The sequence below is a fragment of the Prorops nasuta genome, unplaced genomic scaffold (assembly GCF_024137725.1).
Source record: "Prorops nasuta isolate Cenicafe-Biocafe unplaced genomic scaffold, Cenicafe_Pnas_1.2 PNAS00006, whole genome shotgun sequence".
Lineage (NCBI taxonomy): Eukaryota > Metazoa > Arthropoda > Insecta > Hymenoptera > Bethylidae > Prorops > Prorops nasuta.
The window spans coordinates 7,889,402-7,915,183 of NW_027116803.1; the positions used below are offsets into that span (position 1 = coordinate 7,889,402).

Consider the following 25,782-nt stretch of genomic DNA (forward strand, 5'->3'; position numbering starts at 1 on the left):
GTTAGTCTATTTTATTTCTGGTTTATTCCTCCCAATTTTGTTTATTAACGTCGTAATCTTTGCATTGCATCCCCTACTTTTGTTATTAGGTCATCGCGTTCTGTTAAAACAATATTTCCTGCCTCAAATTCTATTATCTATTTCTATTGTTAAATTAATTAATTGAATATAAGCGAATTCTTCGAGCAAATATTCCAATCGGTTATTGCATCGCATTGAATCAACGAACTTCAAATGTTATTCGTGCATGTTGAGGATTTTTGGCTAAGCGTGCTCGGGAACTATCGGTATGACCGATGAAAAACAATAAAAAGGATAAATAAATTAGCATAAATCGCAAGCGCTTTTACAAGTCATTGGAGACACTAAAAAATGTACCACTTAGAAAGTTATCAGGAAAACGCATATTGTAAGGAATAAAAATAATAGTAATCTATTGCTTAAAAAAAAAAAAAAAAATGATTCTCAATTATTTATTTCACACTTTCCCCCTATTGTCGTTAAGGTCTGACAGAAATTAAAGGAAATTTGCCGAGAGGAAACGGTTAGATTCGTTTTAAAGAAGATACGCTTAAATCTGTTGTGCAGAATTTATTATTATAATCATAAAGTTGCTGCTCTACACTATTAATTCTATATTACGATAGGGGAATCGTTTCCATTTAAATATCGCATCGATGATCGAAATTTAAACTCTATTCACGTACGAGTACATTAATGTTTGATTTTAATTGTCAGTAGTTATAAACGAAAATTTATTTTCTCCATGAAATAATTCGTACTTGATCGAGTTAGTGTAATCACAGAAAAAAATTCTAAACAATTATTTTGTGATTAGTAATTATTGACATGATTGAAAAGAAGATATTTCTACATAAAAATTTCGAGCCTGATGCGAGTTGGCAGTGACGATTCCAGCCTTCTATCAATAACTTTATTAATATTCAACTCTGTCCAAATAATCATATTATTCACGACGCGCGATTATTTGCAATCAGCACATATCCTCGTTTAATATTAGAGTAACATTAAATTCTAAAAGAGTTTGGATTTTCTATAAACGTGTGAACGGTGATTTACGAACGGCAAGTTGACCAGCAACAGCGTTTTTTCATTAGCGATCATCGAAAATTATTAACTAAAAAGTCGAATTGATTAATTAAATTCAAATGAGATCAATTCAATTTAATTAATCATTTTCAATCCTAGCCTATGTCGTTTAAAACAACATTATAGTAGTTTCATTATGGTGCGCGACTTATACTTTTGTCGGGTCTAAGCTAATCATTTAGGGTTTTTATTTAGCAAGAGGCGCCTGCGCCTAAATTTTCACATTGCAAATTTCACTTTACAGCTAAGAATACACGTTAATCGTTATTAACGAGATTGAAGAAATTTCATGCATCGTAACTCTCTTCAAATTTCAGAAATAACGAAGCTTTGTAAATATACGAGTAGATTGATTACGAATATTATGTATAACTATAGGGCCTATTATCGTAGAGTGAAAAATGTAATTTTGCCATTAAACAACGTGCAAAATTTCTTGCAATCCCATCTCGGCGTAGCACATATCTATCTTCTCTTACGTGTTATAAATATAATACATGTATTAGTATCTCTTAGCGATAAAGCTAGTATTGTTACTTGATATTATCGTGATACGATTATGGCAGAGAGATCAAAATGCAAAAAAGGTGAAGAGAAATGGGCAAAATTTATGATTTCCATCCAAGTAAAAATTTTTCTGCAATATCGACAGTGCTAGTTTGAGGAACAGTCCTAATTCTTGCTACACGATGAAACAAATGTCGAGCTTCAGGCTGATCGTCATAAGGATTAAACGGAGTCGTTGAAATAAGGTGCTCCACTTTTTACGAGGCTTAAAAAAATTGCACACTTATTCGTCGACCAGTTCCCACAGCATCAGGGCAGCATCCGTACCGCCTACGGTGACAATGTTCTGGTCGTTGTACAAAAATCTAGCACAGGCAACTAGCGAGCTGTAAACTTTTTCCTCCACGTACTCCGCCTTGGTGCTCGTGCACGGATACCGGAAGAGCCTGAGGTAGCCCTCCGTGTCACCGCTGACCAACATATCGTGGGCGGCTGATCTGCTCGATGTCGTCAGAACCGTTGTCAATGGATAATAACGATTGTTCCACATTCCTGCAAAAAACAGAAATAGCCAAATCTATCAATACCATTCTAAATCCTAACCTCAAAGAGGCTCGATCCAACACTATAATTCTAAAGTCTTACCGGAAACCATGTAACCAACGGTGCAATTGTGCGTGTGCCACTTTACATCCTTCATCACCAATGGCGATTTTTCCGATGATAAAGATTTTACATCCCCTGAAGATATTTTTAGTTAATATTTCCTTATATAGTGCAATTTATTGTATTTAATCTGTAATTTACGAGCTTACAGAAAAGCAAGTCGTAGTCCTGCGTAACGGTCTGCAAGAATCTTCCGTCGGAGCTCCAGTCGAGTTGCATAAGTGGCTGTGTACCTCGAATCTTGTTTATCTTTTTGTAGGAGTATCCGTCCCTGGATACCCTGAAGAGATAGACGCTTCCGTTTTGCGAACCCATCGCCACGACATCTCCGGCTGAAAGAGTTTCGTTGCGGTTGAGAATTAGTTGGGCAGATTTGCACAGCTGTGAGTGATTAACGTTAATTATGATTCGAGGATCAGTGAAGCGACCAATGTTTGATCAGTGATGATTCAAGTGATTATATTGATGGGATATATCATGGCTCTCGAGCGGAAATTAAATCTAGAAAACATTTCCGTTTTCGAGACATTGTTATAGGCATTACGAGTTAGAAACACGTTCCTAGAACGTTCCAGGAATCAATTTGACACGTTGGAACATTTCTGACCCCACGCGAATGGTTATATCTAATAATCACGAATGTGTGCGATTTATGGACGAACCAATATTGGCCCAGCAATGGCAACACTCGACCTATACAGCTCTTTTATTAATTGGACATTCGTGTTTGCTGTGGGTACTGTATAATTTAGCAATAAGCTGTACGCTACGAGGCGATCATAATTAAAGCGATAGAGATAAAGCTAATTGAATGAAATAAGAAAAAAAAAATGGACAATTACTAGAATTATATCCAATGCAGGTTAACGGAGATCCACAAACTCTGTGAGTGGCGAGGGCTGCTCCGGTTTCCGCAGCCAGTACAAGAAGATGACCCTCGGAGGACCCAGCGGCCAGAGCAACACCAAACGGATGGAACGCTATGCAAATACACTCGAATCCGACCTGAAGTATCGTTTATCCATATTTGATATGTATATATAATTACGATTATGAGAATAATTGCACCGATAATCTTATTTCCAGCTCACCTGAGTGGTCCAGACCAATTTGTGTCTACGCCACAGCGCGATATTTTTATCGTGGCCTGCAGTGGCGAACACTTCGTCATCGGGATGAACCGCCAAGCCCCACAATTGTCTCCCATGACCAAACACCACTTGGTTGAATCTTCTCTGAAGGGATCCTTCCAGTATGTTGTTCCTCGTCGTTCCAACGTAAATATTTCCGTCGTTCCTTCCTGGACGCTGAGGGTAGATGCTCCGGACGCCACCGAAGACTTCCGGTAACTGCCATTCATTTCAATATTGTGATCTCGAGTTTTTTTTATTATTATTTTTTAGTTATTATTTAGAAGCTCGCAGATACCTTGGTATCCGTTATACGTTTGTAGTTTTGCAAGGAGTCCCAAGCTGCGATCTTTCGATCCTTTTCACCACCGGAAAGAAGAGTTCCTTCGGACAGCATGACGAGGGTGCTGATGCCCTTGTTGTGGGCCTCGAATTCCATTCTGACGAAATAGGCTCCATCAGCGTCCACGGAGTACACAGTGATAAATCCATCGTTATCAGCGGTCACTACATCTCCATCCTGCTCGAACTGGATGCTCGTCACGTGTGTACGAGATGGCTGTTGAATTTATTTGATTCGTTGAATAATTCCATTTATAAGCGATTGTGTTATTATTCTACTTTGTTATTTTTAAATCGCTTTAATATTTTTCTTCTTCAATTCAATTAACGTTTATAATCATTATTGGTATTATATAATACTGTATTAAATGAACAAAGCACAAGTATATAGCTGTATCGAATTGTGCAATTAGAAATCTTCTTCTGCAAATGCATCGAATCAAAATTGATGTTATGATATATAGTGAAATGCTTAACATCACTGGAGTTTTATTCAAGAAATTGTTTACTTACAGGTTTAATGATATCCGTTCTCTCAAAAAATCCGTCCTTACGACGGTTCCAGAAGGTCAAATGGCCACGTCCATGAGTTATCAACAAATTATCGTCCAGTGGATGAAAAGCTGCTCCAGTTAAGTCTTCCTGCATCGTCTGTCATAATTGCCAAATATTTAAATTAATTCGAGATAATTGTTTTAATGTGAAATTTGTATTTTTGCCAGCTATTTCTAGGAGAAAAACTTACGGCAACTTTTCCCAGCAAATGACCCCATTGCCATTGCCAGACGGAGAGAATGGCCTCCCTTCCTGAATCAACGGCCAACACGTATATTCCGCCATTCTGTCGAACAAACCACGAGATATTCCATACGTAAATAAGAACAAATCTTGATCGATCTCTACCATGAAGATTTGCGTGTACAATTGTCGAAAATTCGAAAAGAATTCCAGGTTAAAATTGGCTAATCGACCGATTCCACTGTTTGGCGGCTGCACGTGAGAAAAGATTAGTCAAGAGTCGAGGCAGTTTCGTGAGATGAAAAAGCGAGTAATTGCGATTGTGACCGACTGCTCGGTCACGAGCTCGCATAATTTATTCGTCAGAAATAATTACGTCCCAGAAATGGGTTGAACAATTTTGCGCACGTTACGGCCATAGGTGCCACAGTCGATTGGTTCGCCACGATTATCGTACACTAAAACGAGGTAAAAAATCTAATTCAAACTTTCCCGGAGGACTCACCAAGTGAGAAAAGGCTAGCGCGGATACGCCCATTTCGAATTCCGTCATTCCAAATACGTAAAGAGTGAGAAGAGTTTCGGTTGACCAGATCCTAACGTGCGATTGGGCCTTCCTGTGTCTTCCAGCTCTCTGACCGGAAGCCACGAGCTCCCTGCTAGGATGTACCTGAATCCAACGTGGAACCAAATTTAATTTTATATTACGCAAATGATTTCATAAGGAGAATAACAATAAGCTTATACTGACATTGATTCTATATATGAAAAATCAATTTATTTTATATGATAAATATGATAGTTTGTTAATGATAGAATTATTTGTTTCACTATACTTATATATATATATATATATATATATATATGGTATACCTCCATGCAGGTAATGTCCTCCGTATGTCCGACGTAATGACGCTGAGTGTTTTCCTCTCGATCGAACAAAACAGCGACAGCAGCCACGTAATAAAGGAGCTCCCCACTCGGAAGGACCCAGAGGTTCTTGCGTGTGTCGGTTCCTCGATAACTGAACACAGATTTCCCAGGTAATTAAAGCACTTTTTAAACCGCCATTTTTCAATTGTTTATCGCTGCAGCAAGGACTAGTGTCGCGATACGAAAGAATCTTGGTAGAAAGTAAACATTGCCTACCCGTAGACCCACTCGAGCTGGAGCTTTTTGTCCGGGGGTGAATTGTCCACCGGGGGTAGGTGCGAGGGTGGGTAAAAGGATCTTCTCAAGCCTCTGATCGTCACTTTCGCCGGTTCCTCTCGCAAAACTTCAACGACACTGTAATCTGCAGAGATTTTTATAAATTTTTTAACCTGAGAAATGCATTTTTGGCTCTTGACGAAAGTTCATCCTCCACCAGGTACGTTCTTCAGTGGAAAATGACACAGGCTGCGGGTTTATACTTACCGTTGACTCGTACTACTTCGGAGTCGGCCGCGTAAAGCGCCCTCGGTCTACTTTTGCTGCGCGCCCTCCTCTGTCTGCCGATGTCCTCGACGACCGTTGGGGGCCCTCGGGACCTGGACCTCCTCGCCGGGGAAGCCGTCACACCGCCCGCTATCCCCACGGCGGTCCCGGTCCCCAAATAAAACGTGTCCACGTCCGCAAACTCGTTTCGCAACTGCGAGAAACTCCTCACCTGTGCAACATTGTATATTTTTCATTTTTAAACTATGCTCATTCCTAACGTTGTCGTTATTTTTTCTTATAATTGTAGGAGTGAGAAAAATCTTTGTCGAGAATTAAAACATTGCAAGATTAGGTCCGTTGCAGGATAAAATTAACGTCAAGTAGCTTTTCATACTAAAAGCTGAAATTGATTCGTGACGTTTCATCGATTGGCAGAAATGGCAGACTCAAAACTCGTTTCGTCACCGAACGTGACGTGGCGAGAGAGCGTCGATGCACAGACTGTGGACGAATGCTCGATGCAGAAAATTGGCCAATTTGTAATTCATATACGGTCGTGACCTGGAAACTTGGATCTCTGACCTTTTTTCTAATCACCCCTCGAGAGTCCTTCTCCCAACCCTCGCTCGTGGATGGCTTCCATCATTTTCTTGATAAATGATTATATTATGCGTATTTTGCTATATAGTATATATAGGTGTATCATATGTTTAGATGCTGATGGACGATCTGCAAAATTTCCTGGATCAACCACGAAAAAAGCGAATATTTGTTTAAATAAATAAATTTTAAACCTAGTTGTATTCATTGAAATCCTTTTAAAATTTCCTTTCAACTTTTAAGGCAAATTTGAAAGTGGAGAATGTTAGAATTCCAGGGGGAATCAGAGTGAAAGTAGTATTGGTTCGTGAGTAGGCCGACGCTTTGCATCGAACACGTGTAAACGTTACATCTGGAATAGCGGCGCCCTTTTAATCTATGCAAAATTCAGATTTCACTATCTGCCAGCCTTCGAAGACCAATTATTATGGCACAAAATGAATTCCTTTGCCCTTTTCGTTTCCTTTCCACAATCACATCCACGTATCTCACCAGGATCTTTGCTTACTATTCATTTCTCTTTCGAAATTCCAAACGAAAATTCATCCTAATAATAATTATTCTTCATCTATTACTCGTGATAATTTCTTATATCTTATAAACCATTGAGATTGAAAAATTCAATAAAAATTATTATATACCCGTTCTATACAGTTGCTTAACTATGGAAGTAGAGGTACAAAGAGTTAAACAATTTAAATAATATATTATTTTTATTCCAAGAATTTTCGAACCATCTTTCCATTCTCTTCAACAATAATAAAGAAAAAAATTTTATTTGTGAACCACAAAATCAACAATTTCCTGTGTTCGTAAAACATACAAAAGTTTGGAGGGAGAGAAAAGAGGGCGTGTGTGTAAGAGGAATATAATTGGTGGTATCGTTTATGATGTTGCAGGGGTTTCACGAGGATTTTGGAAGTAAATAAATGAAAGGGGGTAATTGGTGAGGAGGATTTCACGAGGCGCGACCTTATTCCGTCGAGTAGACGAGAAGTCTCGACCCCGATATCGTCACGCTTCGTTTCGACGCCCCCTCCCGCCATGCATATTTATGGACAAACATTATTCACGTGGATTTTATAAGAACGATCCCGCACCAATGTCTGCCATTTGCATAAATCGCCTGATAAACTCTCCAGTGGCCCACGTATCGATCATAAATAGGTACGCCATTTTATTGGTTCCCCGATTATTAACATACAAAACGAATTATCCATCCGATTGCGAGCAATCAAGAATTTCCAAATGTTACTTTTATTCAAACAATTGTTACTCTTTTTTCTCTTAACTCTCTTTGTGCTACAAAATTCTAGTATCTCTCCATGGACCTCTCTACTTAATTTTCTTAAAAACACTGCACTATATACAAAAAGCAGAATTTGTTTCATTAACAAAAAACCTCATTACAAGTACAAATTAAAAAATATTATTCCCAAATAATCAAGATTCTTTTACAGATATATCTTTTTACTGTTTTTTCAGATATTGTATGAATATATTCTTTTGAAAAGATTATTTTTTATACTAATCGTAATTACAGTATTTGGATCTATGTAAGAAACGAGAATGTCAGTTGGAACGAGAGAAACAAGATCTAAATCATTTAAAGGTCTTGACCACTTATTCAAATACCTTACACACAATTTTGTAGCTCGCGCTTATTTTGTCTATACCTATCGTAAGTAGATGAAGTTTTACAATTTAAAAAAAGTCTTTCTCTCAAGCTAAAAAAAGATTTAAATTAGCAGTTTGTTTACCTCCTGTCCAGAAACTGTGAACATCCTTTTGGCTCCGTTCATCTTCAGCACCTGTCCAAGATCCTCGAGAACCTCCTCGAATGGCTGGGCAGTGCGGAGGTTTAACAAAACGCGACACTGGAAAATTCGAGGAAAATAATATTTATCTTTAATCTGCAGAGAATTAAAATGTAGGAAAATTCCAATGGTGATTCGTACCTGAACGGTGTGGTCGTTGTTATTAACGATGCGAATGACTCGACCCGAGGAGGGTTTTCCACCCCCGGGTGGAGGCGCCTCGTCGGTGATCGACGCCTTCCTGCTGAGACTCGCAACTGCTGGTGGCCTACTCTGCCAGCCTCCGGCACCACCCCCTCCTCCTCCCGCTCGCATACTTCCACCCGCTGGTGCCGTGTACCATGTATTACTCTTCTTACCGTAGCTCGCCGGCTGCAACAAATTCACGTCCAAATCCCATTAATCTCCCTATATATATATACATATATATATATATATATATCCATGCACTCGTCACAAATCATGCACCCACACCATCCCCGCGAACATCGATCCCCGTCTCTTTAATTCGAGTCTCCGCTACTTCTCCAAGACGATTCTCGAAAAAGTAGTATAAAGGCGAAGTATCATAATTCTACACGATTATTTTTAAAAGAGACAGTACGATCAAAAATGGTATAATAATTGTTAATTTGTTTAAGGATTATGAGTGGTGGAAGCTGCATAAAAAATATCAGTACCATTTTGTTAATTTCTCGAAGGGTTAAAATGGTTTTCACCTTAATGACTTTGTCAAGGTGTCTATAAAAGGGTGATATAACGATTAAATCGTCGAGTACGTCAAAATGATGGAACGACCTCTGACAAGAATATCGATAAATACCACACTTATGACAGGAAAAGGTAATTATTAAATCTCAAAGAGTTATAGAAAAGGGCTGCACCTGAAGCATATCGGCCGGCAGCGAGATGACCTCGAAAGAGTCGCTCATCAACACGACAAAACTGTCGTTGGCGTCCCAATCGTGAGGAAAATCGCGAGATTCGCGCTCGGAGTCGCTGCAGGAGTCAACCGCCTCGGCACCGCCTCCACCACCTCCACCTCCGCCGGCGAATTCCGGCTCCAGGTCCGACCGGGACGACGAGCTTGCCGACTCAATCGTGACTTCCTCCCAGAACCTCCAGCCTCCCCAACTTTCGAACCCCGAAGATCCACGACTCGACCGCCGACCTCGCAGCGATCACATCTCGATCGCTCCACCCCCGGTTCCCACCTCTTCGCCTCTTCGAACTCTCCAAACTTTTCTTCCGCCCCTTTGATCTTCTACTTTCACCACCCTCTTTCTGTGTTATTCAAATATAACAAAAGCTTTGCACTTTCCAACAATTATATTCTCAAGTAAACGACTGGTCTGACTTGGAAAAGTATATAAGTAGGATATTATTTTGTGGATTTCGTCAAGAGACAGCGGTGTTGTATTCGTTGAAATGGTCGATGAGTGATTTTCTCGAGGTTTTCGTATATACACAAGTGGAGTTACGACGAGGTGCGATTGGGAGTTTCGAGAGAGAGAGAGAGAGAGAGAGAGAGAGAGAGAGAGTGAAAGGATTTTGTTGCTTGGGAGGTGTAACCGCGACTGTGCCCGATAGTCAACTGGAGGAACGACGGTTCTGGCCAGACCACGGGGGTGGGAAAACTACCCCCGTAGTGCACCAGTCACCCATCTCCCCCTCCCCCACCCCACCCCCGGTAGCACCAACTCGCCGCTCAAGGCCACCTACCCCCGAGCTCCTACTCTCAACGTATTTCAGCAAAACCCACCACGCCCGTAAACACCAACCCCCGACCTACCCCATCCCACCCCGCTTCTTCCCCCAAGAAATTCCATCAATCTTATATTACCAACCTGTTCTTCCAATTTCTCATACCCCTACGAACGTCTCTCCCAACCACAATTAAATCCACGCCAATATTCATGAACCTATACGATTCCACCTGGTGATCAACACACAGACACACGCAAATGTCGATTATTATTTCATCTGTGAAAAGCCTGAGGAGCGACCTTCGAGATTTCTTAAATTCATTTTTATCATTCTTTACTGTGATGTTAATAGCTGTCGAATTAACATATTATTTACACGCAAACACAGGGATGTAACAGAGATTTGTTTGTATTGTTTACACGAAACGAAGATATTCCTCGTACATGTCCTACACGATACTCGATAGAGTATCGTATCGTGATCCAGTTGGTTCGCCAATGCGTTTAGTGCTACTTTCTTTCCATGCTACGGTGTGAAAGCAGATAAGAATCTGTGGTGAAATTCTCATTAGAACGTTCGACTCTTACTTATTACGAATAAATTGCTACTTGGAAACGAACGGCACGAATCTCTGCTCTGCGCTGGCAGAGAAAATTCAAATGGAAGTTTGTTGGCCGCTGGCACGTAAACCTACTTCCACAACGGACCCCGTAAAGTGGAGTAGACCGTTCAATTATGGCATGCGCCGCATTTGCAATTAATATCAATGACGTCGCATGCTCATTACAATCCTCAACTGCGTCAATTTCCTCATCATCGTCTTTATCATACATACAATCAACCTCGATCATTCCTTTCTTCTTGATTTTGTCCTACGTTTTTTATTTCTTTCTTAATTAATAATGGTCTTAAGATAGGAGACCCTGTTTGTGTGTGTATATCAACGAATATTTAGATTAATTATTGCATGTGATGTATTGGTAATTAATGTCAATGACGTAGCGTGTTCATTATATTTCTCAACTACGTCAAATTCATCATCATCATTTTCATCATAATCAACCCCAATCATTCTCTTCCTCCAGATTGCATCCTAAGTTTCTTTGCTTTTTCTTTAAATAATAATAGACTTAAAACTAGGGTAAACACGTATATTTATCAACATTTTGATTCATTTTTGCACATTATATATTTGCAATTAATGTCAATGACGTATCACGCTATTTACATTTCTGTATTCCATCAAATTTTTCATCAGCATCTTTGTCATAATCAACATCCATCATTTTCTCTTCATCTTAATCTCACCCTATGCTTTTTATTTGAATCAGAACTATATTGGTCACTACAAAAAAAAATCTCCATAAATCAATAATAGTTTAGCAAAATATTTTCAATTATAATTTAGCATGAAATTCTTTCGAAAGTTTCCAGATTTTCACTTACGTTCCTCAAAATCGTGAAAAAGCTTCATTTTGTCTGATTAACAAACGATAAATACTATTTGAGAAAACCATTTTCACTGATTAATCACGCAGATATTAGGTTTATTCGATCAATTAGTTTAATTGTCTGGGTGCACGATTTGCATCGGTGTACGGGCAGATCGTAGTTAAGGCGTGGGCCAAAAGGGAGCGGAGCGTCCTTAATTCAAAGAATGCTTTTAGCTTTTACGCGCTCGCTAACCAATTCCTTTAATCACACGTTTCTCGAATCTCTGCGACCAATCGCACTCACTGGTATTCCCAGAAATTACCAAAAAAATGATCAATACTGTGCAAACCGACGAGAAATACGATTCTCTGAACAATCGAAGGATTCTTGCCTCGATTTCCATAGAGAATGCTTAACAGTAAAAAAAAAAAACAGAAATTATTAATCGCGATCATATCAACTCTTTCGACTTATAACCTGAAAGGATCGTAGATTCCCAATTGTTAATCAGATCTAAAAAGTGGCAGTGGTATTTGTTACGCTTAACGAGATCGAATAGCTAATCGAGGCTGTTGGATTTTACAAGGCAAATAAACTGATATATATATATATATATATATTTATACAAGAATTATGATTTTTCCTCAAAAACATGAGTGACGATAAGGACAATTCTTCTTAATCGTGTAAAAGACAAGTGGAAAATGTGATTGGTGATTGGCCATTCGTGGAGGTGGCTGATTGCAATGTGATAGGAAGGCGAGGGTAGGGGACTCGGTATGATAATGGCTGTATGGATTAACACAGGGTGAAGGTCACAGTCCCCCCCCCCCCCCCCCCCACACCCCCTTTCTATCCTAGTAAGGCATTTTCCACTCCTTTTCTCTATCCTTCTTCATCCTAAGCCACACGAGCGAGCCTTCCGGTAACCGACCCTCTCACCAGACTCCACCACTTTAACCCCTACTACAGGTCGTTAGTATTTAACTCTCACCCCCCTCCCACTCCTTCACGATACTTTCATCCCTCCTTTCCTTATCTCTCACCATTCATCACCATTGACAATAGAAAAAATTCCTCCGACTGCTCCACTTAAGATATTCCTCTCTCGTCTCATGAATTTTCACTTTTTCCTTCAAGATTTTCAATTCTGATCGTTATACTGTAACGATTTCTCCCATTGCCATGATTTTCGACAATTTGTTATTTTATTCTACTCTCCTCGCAGTGATTATATTCAATTTGAGGTAGCAAAGTGGTAGAATTAGAATTTTAAGTTTACAAGAGAGAGCCACTTATGAAAATTCGCGATTCAGTTGCGAGAGTGTCTAACGGACCTCTGGCACGAGTCTGACGTTGTTTTCACGAGGGATGGAAAAATAACGAATTAGCGCAGAGTGAATATAGGGATAATTCAGTGGTGCAAAAATAATGCTATGAAAGAACCAAATCTTTATATGGAAAATAAAAAGAATGAATTTTGAAGGACCATCGTAGAGTTTCAGGGACGAAGTGGTAAAGAAAACGTAAAATCAGACGTAGTTGGTAAAATTGATTGTACATCGAACCACCATAAAACTGTAAAATTTTTTTTTGTCAAGGTCATCGGCCGTCTAGAAGAAAACCCCAGTCCGATCCTCCTCGATATCCTCGCAGCCGTTAACGTTTTTACGCCTCTACTGAAAACGATGGTAACCCTTGAACCCCCCAACCCCTTGCACGCGCGATTCTCGATAACAAACAAAATGGAAATTCGTCCTTAATGAATACATATTACCACTTTATGAGTAAGTTATTGCGTCTTAATCTCATCATCATGCAAACTTTTCAGCAATCTGGAGAATCTTGATGGTACTTCGATGTCTTCTTAAAGCGATGATTATTTCTATGACAATAATATTCCAAATATAACTCTCTCGTTAATAGAGGGATTTTTTATAATGATAAATTTTTAATGTTACTCACACACACAATAATACAACATGATATATTTAAAACATTAACAATAATATTTTCTGAGAGTTTTTTAGAATATCGAGAGATTTGTTGCGATAGACGCAAAAAATTCTAAGTGGGGAAGGAATAATTATTGGGCGAGCTCTCTCGATGATTTTCCAAGGTCTTGGATGACGCGACAAAGCAAGATGAACTAGTCAAATAATTAAGGGGTTTCGCGCAGAGTGACTGATGCTGGTAGTGGTGTATTTACGAGGTCATTGAATGACGCAGTTGAATAAGATGTCATACACGGTAAAGAGAATGGACTTACGGTCGTGTGAAGTCCATTCAAGCCACTTGATGGAATAATTTATCGGACTTGTCGTTTGAATTATGGCCAGTGATTCGCTTAGAATCTGAACGTAAGTGAAGATATATGTTTCAGTCAAGGCCAAGGTCAAGGCACAATTGCAGTTCGATCCAACTACAACAGAACCGAACGCAGCTAGAACTCGCGCGTATACAATTTGCCTATGCTGCGTTCCTTTATCGTCCAGAATCCAGCTACTAGCCACGAGTTCTCCAACCCTTGGCATTTGAGGCACCCCCACCCTATCACAACCCCTTTCATCCAATTACTCGCTTGTAATCAAATTCTTTCGTTTATTCACCATTTTTCAATCATTCGTATGTAGTGGTAGAAGTTACACAGATCTTTAAGTAGTATAAGTCAAGCACTAAGTTGACGGAGTTTAAAAAGTTTTGCAGCAATTTTGTTAATGAGAGATTTGTGTACAGAGTTTTGTGTGTAGTCAAAGGTTAAGGGTTGGAGTTCTTAGGATGACCTCCCGTTATCATCAGGGTGAACGCTCGATGCAGGCATGCACTCGGCATTGATGCGCTAAAGGTTAACATTGTACGATGACCGCACGATTCTAGTGTAAGCTCAAACGACAAGATGATTTAGCTTCAACCAAGAAAGCTTTTTACGAGAAAAGAATTTATGAAAAGTCGATGCTCCCTTCACGATAGAATTCTAGGTGCACGACCCAACATATTATTTCGCACATTTCAATTTTAAATTAAAAAATAAATAAAGTTTTTCTTCATATTTTCTTCTGCCCTTTAAAATTATCGTTTCCTTGCAATTATTTATCGAGAACATTTTGTTTTGTGATTAAAATGCAAGGAGTAAGAAATGGGACGCGTTCAATTTTAAAAGCCTATAATATAATGTTTTTTATATTTATATTTATATCGGTGCAGCACCAATTCTCTTGGTAGTAAGCGACTTTATATAAATCCACCCTGTGATAAGGAGCACTCGTGTAATTTGGTTGTGTCGTGATTGTGACATGTTTTTCTTACCCTTATCGAGCATCGTCCTTACACATACACCCCGAACGTATATATAGAAGCAGATTTTTTCGAGCGATCGATAAAATTTGCACCGTGTGCTTCGTAGAAATTATCGCTTATTAAAATAAGTAATTTTGTTCCGTTCAAATTAATCCGTTCTGTACGAATCGATTTATAGAATTTCACGGGCTGAAATATTTCATTGCGAGACTACTGAAAATGCAATACTTAATTTAATAATATTAATGTTCCGTAATCACATTTAAAATGCAAATGCAATTAAAATGCGATATTCAAATTAATCGAGTTGCAGGACGTCGATAAACACGCGATTGTTATAGTGGCATCGTGAATTAAATTTTTCTTGATTTCGAGTACCGCGTAAATTCTTGATTATTTATTGCAGCTTATTTGCTGCGATTAGAGAAATTTGTAGCTGAGGATTAATTTTCGATTATTAAATTAGGTTTCGTTAAAAATACAATTTTATTGGTGCTGGATAAACATTTGACACATAGTTAAAGTATAAAATACTGCAGTAAGGGTTGCTTGTCTCAGAAAATATTGCATTGCTGATTAAAAATGGCTCCTCGACATAAGCAAAGATTGCATCGTATGTCTCAACAAGAAGCTGTCGTGAGCTAAAAAACTTTCCAAGTATAATTTTGGGTTTAAACTGGGACCAACTTTTTTCATAAGATAATTGTTGTAAATTATTGGTGGTTGAGTCCAAGACGTCTGGGATTACGGATTAAAGCTTACGGAAAGATCGGTTGAAACACTTGGAAAACTATAATTACCAATAATGGCATCAGTATCATAACCCAAATCGACGTAATGATGCCAATTAAAATATCCGGCACAAAACTTAAATTTTTACCACAAAGCTTCGCTCAGATTTGATCTTTCCCCAGAATACCAATTTTCTCCCGCACCTTTCTTCTTTCTCACGTTGTGATCGCGGTCGCTCGACATCTTTATCCACAACGATGGCTCTAATTAAAATAATAATAGGATTAATTGCACAAGACATCTTTCGTATTGCTAAAATCATTAAATTTTTTAACGACTCCATTAATCGTTTCTTAACGATACTCTTTTCGTTATTTCAGAATCGAAGGTTTTCCGCACTGTTTTCTATAAATTATCCTTGTTATTCATTCGTTTCGTGCAGCCTGAGGCGATAAGGCACACGCATTGGCGGGCCAACAAAAAAAAAAGCTTGATGAAAATGGCTTCTCGTATGAAAATGAAGCGTGCAACCACGGTTCCACCCTGAATTTCGTTCCTTTCTTATCTTACCAGCCACATTGGAATGTCAGATTCGTTTCTGCCTATTCCTTAATGGCGTGTATGTAAATCGCACGAGTTGCCTGGAAGAGTTTTGATTCGACGGAATAAACGGAGAATAAACAAAAAATCTCAAGAAAGAACATCCATCAACAAACTCTTGTAATTCGTTGAATAATTTATTCGAGAAAAATTAATGCGGTTTATTACAGTGAGAGAAAATAAGGTACATATCTAGAAAGTTTATCGAAATGTTTGAAACTGGGATTTAAAAGGAAGGGTAAATATTTGAGGCTGGTGATTCGTGGTGAAGAGAGAAGAGAGATAAATATCAGTAGAGAAAGTCGAGGATTCGTCAGACATGGAGACATCAACGAGCGATTGGCAGCGTTGCCATTTAATCTACGCCTGCGCTCGAGGTTTGCAGCAGTAATAAACAGTTGTTTCCGACTCTGCAGTAGTAACGCCGTTGCGAGAGACAGACGGAGCTTCCTAATAAATTACTCTCAGCTGCCGCTTTTGCCTGCCTGCCTGCCTGCCTGTCTTTCCTTTGCCTATACTTGTCCACGTTACCTACCTCGCCATCATCCACCGTTTATCTTTCTCTCCAGAAACAAGATCCACCTCCATAAATCTGCAGCAAAAAACCTCTCGAGAAATTATCTCTCGGTCTTCTCAATTTCGCGCTCGTACTACTTGTTCGCTTAAGCATTTACCTTTACTACTGTAACTATACAATAAATTTCTACTAAATAATCCAAGTGATTTACAGCAACAATGCAAACTCTCGAAATGGACAAAGTACTTGGAAATTTGCAGAATCAAAATAAAATGGGATTCGGTGGCTTCAGGAAGGAAGAATGGGTGGGGGGGGGGGGGGGGGGGGTGAATGAATAGTCGAGAAGGTTTCCGTGCGACAGGATGTGGCAAGCGTTCGAGCTAGGGTCTTTGGGCGAGTGATGTGAATGTTGCAAAGTCTTGGACGACAGTGGCAGTGTTGGAAAGTGGACTTGCAGGAAGATCGTCGAGTTGGTGTATTGATCCCTGCGCCGCTGACCAACGGTCAATGAGATACGGTCTTTCCCTTTCCCTACAACCTCGTCCCTGCAACGACTGACCAAACGGATGTGGAAATCACCCTCTCTCTCTCTCTCTCTCTCTCTCTCTCTCTCTCTCTCTCTTTCTCTCCCTCCCCCTCATTCTCCCCCTCTCCACCTCCCCATTTCCGCCAGCTTAACCCCTCGCGCAAGAAATCACTGCGTGATTCATGCATCCCTTCCGTATAGAGTACCCCACGAGCAAAAACCTTCCCTCCGAAATTACTCACTCGATTTTTCTCACATTCTAGTGGAGAACTCGATAATTCGACAATTTCTCCAACGAGACTAATCCCTCGTTTAACGAGAATAAAAATTCACGTCGGAATTCGAACTGTACAAGAACTGGATTGGATTTGCCAGTCGACTTTTTCGAATCTGCATATTCCTGCTTCGTTTAAATCTCATCGCGTATTCATGCTGCGATAGAGTCAGAGATATTGGACGGATATCATTATGGCCAAGCTGTGCTTTCAGCCGTTAAGTGGCTGTAATAATAATTTTTTTAACCTCGTTCCCTTCCGGTCAGCCAGCTGCCCGATCCATCATCGGGTGTTACGCGCCACTTAAAGCAACGTCAGCTCGAAATTTCCATCGAACGAAGCTAGACTTACAGCTCTCACCCCCATTCGTTCCTCGTACTCCTCGTCACATTGCTTATTCAAATTAGCACGCGCCAATTATTCGCTCCCACCAATCGTTCCTTTCTATACGCTTTCGAGAGCTTTGGAGAACAAAAGAAAAATTTCGTGCGAAGGAGGAATTTGAAGGGGACGAGTCATTCCGGTGAATCCTTTTCGGCGAAGAATTTTTTATAGGTTACTTTTTAGAAGGTTTGCTTTTTGCGAGGGGTGATGTTTACACAAACTCTAATGTGGAACTATTCATCCCCCCCCCCCCCCTGTTCCTTTCTAATACTTGGAGAAAAATTGTTTCTGGGCAAACAAAATTGAAGACGAATAATTTTAGTGAAATTTCCATAAACAAATTATTCGATAGTTTTATTTTCATTGGGTTTGATTAGTGGTCGAGGATGGTTAAGTTAGGATTTAATGTAGAATGAGACACTTGAAAGTTTTGGAAGGTCCAAGATAACCGTGATAAGAAACTGAAAGATGAAAAATAAGTTATTTTGATACATATATTTTAGTCGAGAAATTGTTTAGCAGCTTATTTTTTATGGGCTTAATTACTGGTAGAGTGTGATTCAAGTAGGAATTGATATGCAACGAGGCGTTTAAATAATTAGGAAAGTTGACTGAAAAATGTATCAAAAAATTGAAAAAAAAAAGGAAAATGATTTACTTTGGTAAGTCATTCTAGTCAGAGAATTGTTCGATAGTTTTATTTTGATGAAGCTAATCACTGTCAGGAATGATTCGAACAGGAGTTAATGTGAAATAAGGCGTTTGAGCACACTGGAAAGTCCACGGAGAAAGTGACGCATCGTGCAAGAATGTGAAAAAGATACAGTGGAGTGAAAGGGATATGATTCTAGTAAAGAGGGGAGGTAGCAAAAATACAGGTGAAACAGTCGAGAGAGAGAGAGAGAGAGAGAGAGAGGGAGGAGAGAAAGAAAAAATAATGTATATAGAAGAGGAAAGGATGAAAGTAGCGTGACGTTTTAAGGAGTAGTTTGGGGTTGTTTGTGAGAAAGGGATGAAAATGTGGATTTCACAGTGCGCAGGCTCCGAACAGTCACGAGCCATACCTTTCCACCCCATCCAGAATTGCCCCACTACTACCCCAGTTACCTCCTACCAGGGGTTAAATCGTTTCAACCCCCCACCATCGACTCTCTGGGTCGAACTACAACCACGTGCTTCTGGTAAACAAAGTATAATCGACTTTGCTGATGTTACTACTTAGATTCTTCCTCTTGATTGAACTAATTTTCCAGTTTAACCGTCAATACTATTTTTCAGATTTTCTACTGAATTAAACAAAAAAAAAAGGAAACAATGAAATAAGTATGACAGACTGTTTTGAAACATTATTATAATCATATGATACTGGTTTGAGTCAAAGTCATATTTTATTTTCTTGTAAAAGTTCTATTTATAATATTTCACCTTGTTGCTAGATATCTGAGACTAAATATAAGCTATAAACAAGAAAAGCAGTATAGTGTAGGTAGCTTTGATAAGATAACGATTATTATGCAAAACACCGCGACTATAAGTCGGTTATGGAAGATATAAGAAACTTGAGCTATTATTCCTTGTAATATCATAATTGAGTACTCCATGGCCTATTTAATTATTACTTTCCGTCCAGTTGACTCTAACTGTTTCATTCATTATTCGGTTTTAGTTTTACCTAAAATATTTATTCTATATATATAGTAATTTAATTACGAGTATAATAATTGAAAGGAGTGAAATTTCATTTAAATTGAATTATCGAATGCTCGTATATGACGTGACCCTTCGATCTGAGATTGGATGACCGTGGAATAACGATGCTTATCGAGCTGGAATGCGGATTGCGAAGAATTCTCCTGGCATAGAGATTAAAATAGGTCATGGATCGTTTAGCGCCGATTTCAGTTTAATGCAAGGCAATCGGCATGCAAAACTCGCATAACGATAGGATCGTGAGCTTGGCAGCTTAGCAGGCCACTTTGCCGGATTACAGTTCGACCCCGCTACTTTTTGATCAAGGGGAAATCACGAGGAACGAAGGTGCATTTAAGGTCGCGCCTCGAATCTCCCATTTAAAGGTGGACTCGAATCTCCCAGCCCCTTTTTAACGCCTTTATAATTCACCTTGGGTGGAGCTTCCACTAACTGCAACCTCGCTCCTATATGATTGATAGGCCAGCCTCTTAGATTCCATTTTGATAATTCGATTATGATCGAAGGATCTCAAAGGGAAATGGAAAAATTGCTGTTATATAGAAATGGGTTAGTGGGAATCCAAAGGAATTAAGCTGATTGATCTAGATTCTCCAGCTTTTATACTCGTTTGTTTCACTTGGATTGAAAACGAACTGTTGAATTTTTAGAACGTTATAGGAGAGAGTTGCTCGATTGATTGAGGTATTTATATATATATATATATATATATTAAGTGGAAATCTGTGAAATTGGTCGGACAAACGCAAGACTGATCGTGGAAAGTAGTATAAGCAGAGTGTGAAATGTCTATCGCGGAGTGGTGGAAGGATCCATTTCGTTAAAAGTATACATAATTTGCATATGGTTGCACCTTAAAGGCTGTAAATCAGCCTGGGCGTCGCCCTTGCAATGCTCGCGTATAAAAAAAGCCTCACCCGGGCCCTATAGGAATACTCTATGCATGTGCCATGAACGTCGTCGAATTGCCATTTAACGCTGCACGACCCAGATACCTATTCGTTTCAATCTCATTCATTATTTTAAATTACCTATATTTCCTTCAATTTGTGCTCCTCCACTAATTCGCCAATCTCCCCTCGCGACCCTCGAAACAAGCTAATACAAAACTTGTTTCTTGTCTGAGATATCGTACGGAATTTCACTTGTTTTTCCTGAAAAGTCTCAAAACTCCAAATTGAGAATCATCGTTCGTACGAAATATTGATGAAATAAATATATATATATATATATATTTAAATTATTTTTTGATAATGAAGAAATGAGAATAGAAGAAACAAAAAAGCAAATATTTTCCAATGTGCTCCACCACTATAATTGAACTTGATTACTAAAAAGTTCTATTCATAAAAAACTTATTTCCCATTTCATTGTGAGATATATTTTAGAAAATTTCACTTATTTTCCTTAACCATTTGAGTGAGGCTCGAGGACTATCAAATAGATACTCCCGAACAACACAACCAAGTTTTCTCTAAACGAGTATACGAGACAACACATGCAGCACGATGGTGTTTCTCATTTCACCACCTTACTTATACAGGGTGTATCACCAGAGGCGTGCCAGAGGTCGAACATAAAAATTCATTTATCTCTTATATTTACAGAGATAAATGAATTTTTATGTTGGACCTCTAGGGCAGGGCTCGGAAATTTTTGCACATTTCAGTTGTTTACTATAGTCATCACTAATAGGAAATCCCTATTAGTGACAATAATAAACAACTAAAATGTGCAAACAATTCCGAGCCCTGCTCTACGGTGTGCCTTCAATGATACACCTGTATACCCAAAAGCCTCGAAAAGTGCAGAGTTTTCTCGACATAAAATCTGAACAACGAGATCAAGCTGCTTAGGACTAAAAATGGTCAAAGGTCCGAAGAAAGCAAGTTGGGAATATGGTTGTTCACGTATATAAAATGGAGATATTGGTGGAGGGAATAGATAATCTCTGTGAAAAGGAGGAAAGATGCAGATGGGAAGGGAGGGATGCACCTGTACAGTGATTTCTTATTTGATCGCAGCGAGCAAGGTTGAGTATCGATCGTGGATCAGCCAGACGTTCCCCTTTAGTTGATCAAACAGACTGAAGTTGCGTGCGGCCTGCTTAAATGCTGATCTGGGCCAGATACACAGAAAACCTCGTCCACTACGCAGTTTTCTTATAAATCCTCAACACACGTACACATGCACACACACACACACACACACACACATCTTACCACCTTGTGTCCACAAATGACCCTCCGTGCTCCTTGGCTCCTTCGTGATAATAAAAGAACAGAAGACCAGGGTCGCACAACGAAATACAAAAATTAATGAAGCTTGGGCTAAAAATAATGCCCGCTTCGACTGATTAATCACCACTCGAGGGGTGCAATCAAAATTACGCTGCAAAATTTCGGGGTTATCAAACTGTTTACGATCCACGAGAAACTGCTTAATAAACGACTTGAATTTTTATCTAAAGATCCGTCAATCCTGATTAAGTCTATTAAAAATTCTTGGAATTACATTAAAGGGTCGAATTAACGCCTATAACTTTATTATTGAGCTCGTCGTACCGTGCAATAAAGTTTACAAATCTTTAATACATTTCAGCCCCCTTCCTTCGTCTATATATATGTGTATATATATAAAAAAAGTAATAATTTTTGAGGAAAATAAAATGAAAAAATTGTGATACGCGCACGCGAGTGTCTTTCTTCTGTGCGAATGGAGAAGTGGATTTAGGTGGTGAGGGCTTGAATGTGGGACATGAACAGTTTGCAGAAATATATCATCTGTCCAGCAAAGAAGTAAGTATCGTTGTGAGAACAAGATTTACATATCACACATGGATAAATTGTGTAAAAAGCTGCCAGCTCATGAATATTGAGCGCCTAAAGCTGAGAGCGTACTGTAATTGTGTGGATATTCGTTTCAGGTCGTGTATACACACTTTAAATTATCGTTCTGGTAATGAAATCGTTCTCTCTCTTTTCTCGTCCCCTAGTCGTTTTGCCATAGATTTTATCTAAACACACACACACACAAACCTGAAAACATGTTTAAGAGCTGGTACTTTCCTAATAATATACGAACAATGCACTTTCTGACCCAACTCTGGGAAAACCTCATTTTTTTCCCTCTCAATAGTTTGTTTAATTTTGTAAAATTTAATAAAACGAGAATAAATAAATGAGGAGGCATTTGAAAAGACTCGAGAAGGGGGAAGGAAACGCTTACCTTGAAAGTTTTGTAACTGGAGACAACGTAGGACGCCCCATCCTCCAGTTCGTCCAGGCTAATTTTCCGGTCACCGTCCATGGAAAAAATATGACGGGCTCCCCTGGGAAGATCGAGCCTGAGGGATAACCTGTCCAAGAGCGACTCCAGCGAGCTGATATCTCGTCCAGGCTTGAATCTGAAAATGGTAATATTTCTTTTAAGTTCTCTTAATGTATTGATGGGAAATATTATTGTTTAAACAATGAATCGTCTGTTCGTACAATCTGGCTAAATCTTACGTCAATTTTCCATGAAATTCGCTGTTATATAACATTACCCAATTTGTCCTGGCAGAGACGTAAATTTGCCTCATTATTGATTCGTGCAATGTCTTTTCCCGATTATACGAACGACTTAAATCACTGGAGGTTTCCTGCTGAAAAAATTGATTTTCCTGACGTTCGGGGGATGTCTGTCGTCTAGTGTTTAGATATACTATATTGCGTCAGGCGATGTAATGGATTCGTGTATTCATTAGCATGAAAAGGAGCATTCCTCCAGTGACGCCGAAGTCATTCATGGCTGGCGAAGGCCACACCGGGGGGATCCCTGCAAATCCCTACGCGAACTGACGTAAGCACCACTTTCGAGAACAAACAAACAATCGTCCCCTGAAACGCTTCATGCATATAGATATACATGGTTGAATACACCGGATAACCGGCATACCCTCCCCCCTCTCCTACAAAACCGAATACCGAATTTGCAGTGGTTCCCATATATGGACGATCGATGGAAGAGGAACACTGACGTTAGCCAAATCAATTTAAAATCTTAACTCCTCGTGTCAGTCGAATCATTGATCTATACTACTTTCGTACCTCCAATCTTCGATCAAACGAAGTCGTCGTCTAGCATTGGTCCATCTTCGAGTATCGAAGATGAGAGGGTTCGTTCCAAAGAACATATATATATATATAGTTTTAAGAGTCGATGAGTTTCTTTTCGTTCAACAAGTATATATGTATATACGAAAAGTAGTGTGCGAACAAAATAAGGAAGCAAGAGAGAGAGAGAGAGAGACGACTCTCACATTGCAGCTAAAGGAGATAAGCGATCGACTAACCTGTACTCGACGCCAGGAAAGTAGGGGTCTCCATTTTTGTAGAAAGTCACCCTTCGGGCCCTCCAGTATCCGAGGTTGTTGTATCTCGGAGGCGCCGGCTCGTGTCGGCTCTTCGGCCTGAGCTCCGGCTGCTCCGGAGGCGGCATGCGGGGACTGGAGGGTCTACTCTGCCTCCAGAAGCCGCCCATGCCGCCTCCACCCCCACCCTCGAGGCCTCCAGCGGTGGACGACGCCGCCGCCGAAGTCGACATAACCATCCCTCCCTGGCCACCGGGAACTCCCACCCCCATCACTCTCCTGCCACCCTCCACTTCCTCGTCGTCCTCCTCCTCCTCCTCCTCCTCCTCCTGATCGTCCTCCTCCTCGTCCTCCTCGTCCTCCTGCACCCCCTGCTTCCCCGCCATGCCCGCAGCGCGACGTCCTGCACGAGCGCGATCCTGCTGCCCCACCCTCTGCTTCCTCCCCCCGATGCCCCCCTTCCCCTCGCCCTTACCCCCCTGCTCCTCCTCATCCTCCTCCTCCTCCTCCTCTTCCTCCTCCTCCTCCTCCTCCTCCTCCTCCTCCTCGTCCTCGTCGGTCCCCCTCACGCCCCCCAACGCCATCATCCCCGCTGCAGCCATTTCGCAGTTACCACCACCGCTACCGCCGCCGATCGTGTTCCCCAAACTCTTCCCAGGTGCCGCTACTGAATTTTGTCCCCCTTTTCCAGCTACTCCGTTCTGTGGCGCCTCCTGATCCTCTCTCTTCATCACACCTACCCTCGCAACACATACACACACACACAAAATTATATATTCCATCTTCTTATCTCACTCTACCACACCCCAATAATGCTCCTCTTCTGTTTTTATTCTTTTCTCGCATGCAGAGATCGAGCGGTGATTTTTTCACAGTCTGTCACTAATCTCGGGGAGTTCTTACTCACCTGCGGCCAACACCGGTGTAATTGCCGCGGCTTCCTCAGCTCCTCCGTTGCCGCCAACCACACTTCCGCCTCCCGTTACCTCCTCGAACTGCCCCAGCCTGGAGCTGGCACTGGAACTTGCACGATTTTCAGCCGCGATCATCCAATAGGGATCTGGCCCTTGCCCTAGCCCTTTCTCACTCCTCACTGGATTTCGCCATCGCCGAACATCTGCCGAGCAATTGTATAAACACTGGTTTACTGTGCTTGAGGAAAATCTAGAGGCAGTTGCTGACGTGAGTTAAAGCTATGCCGATAAGTAGATACGATCGGTGTTTGGTCGGACGCGAGTTCTCGGCGCTCCTGACAAAAGTGATACTACTGTTAAACTGGTCAGACTAAACAAACGGAGCCTTGGCAATCGCTCAAATCCGAGGTGCCGTTTTGATACGTTTGCTTATCTGATGGTATATTTATTGTACACGTAAACCGAGTATGCGAGCAAAGACACTTTGTTTTACGTGTAAGTCGTGCCTGGCATTTAAGGTGTATACGAATTTATTTTTAACTATTAAATACACACTTGGTAATGTATTAAAAATAAAATAACGATTTTCAGATAGGAAAGATTGGAGCAAAATCGAAACTCTTGACTCTACAAGAGTCAAAGCTTATAGCTTTTAAACAATTTGAATAAAATGGTAAAACGAGAACTGTTTTTATTTATAAGTCAAACTTTAATTTAACCACTGATAAAAGATCGTAGGACTATTTTCGAATTAAATAGATAAAATCGCAAAGTGTAAAATCCCTGAAAACCCAGTTTTATCGTCTAGCTATAGGTATCCCATATGTACATATAGTATACATATCTCTGTGTCTGATTACATCGTATGACAAATTTATAAAAATATAATTTACACATGTACATATATTTCGTCATTATTCTCTATGCAGTGGAAAATAAAGAATAAACTTTGTGTATTTAAGGATTAACGTGTAATATGTTAAAAGCAGTTATTTGAGAATCC

At 40.0% G+C, this 25,782-nt stretch overlaps 1 protein-coding gene across 2 annotated transcripts; it reads right to left on the reverse strand.

Moving 5' to 3' along the window:
* Positions 1 to 599: 599 nt before the first annotated feature.
* DCX-EMAP (Doublecortin-domain-containing echinoderm-microtubule-associated protein) lies at positions 600 to 24,090 on the reverse strand. 2 transcript variants are annotated; one of them, XM_066728030.1, is made up of 16 exons: positions 23,848 to 24,090; positions 22,740 to 22,917; positions 8,471 to 8,701; positions 8,273 to 8,389; positions 5,889 to 6,141; positions 5,643 to 5,769; positions 5,367 to 5,517; positions 4,999 to 5,163; positions 4,501 to 4,596; positions 4,269 to 4,406; positions 3,712 to 3,972; positions 3,375 to 3,632; positions 3,126 to 3,288; positions 2,433 to 2,615; positions 2,263 to 2,358; positions 600 to 2,169 (listed from the first exon to the last, which is right to left on the reverse strand). In XM_066728030.1, exons 1-16 carry the CDS (start codon positions 24,033 to 24,035, stop codon positions 1,901 to 1,903), a joined length of 2,874 nt encoding a protein of 957 aa, XP_066584127.1. In that variant the 5' UTR covers positions 24,036 to 24,090; the 3' UTR covers positions 600 to 1,900. The 2 variants fall into 2 exon arrangements, with proteins under 2 accessions (XP_066584127.1, XP_066584128.1); XM_066728031.1 differs by lacking the exons at positions 22,740 to 22,917; positions 23,848 to 24,090 and adding an exon at positions 9,214 to 9,899 and having other exon boundaries at positions 5,643 to 5,787; positions 5,910 to 6,141.
* Between the last annotated feature and the right edge of the window lie 1,692 nt (positions 24,091 to 25,782).

Excerpts from the sequence above, each read along its gene's own strand:
- DCX-EMAP (XM_066728030.1), bottom strand. The coding sequence starts at position 24,035 with ATGGGCGGCTTCTGGAGGCAGAGTAGACCCTCCAGTCCCCGCATGCCG. Across the intron at positions 5,770-5,888 it reads TAAGTATAAACCCGCAGCCT|TTTTGCGAGAGGAACCGGCG; the intron begins GTGTCATTTTCC and ends GTGTCGTTGAAG. Across the intron at positions 3,289-3,374 it reads AATTGGTCTGGACCACTCAG|GTCGGATTCGAGTGTATTTG; the intron begins GTGAGCTGGAAA and ends ACGATACTTCAG.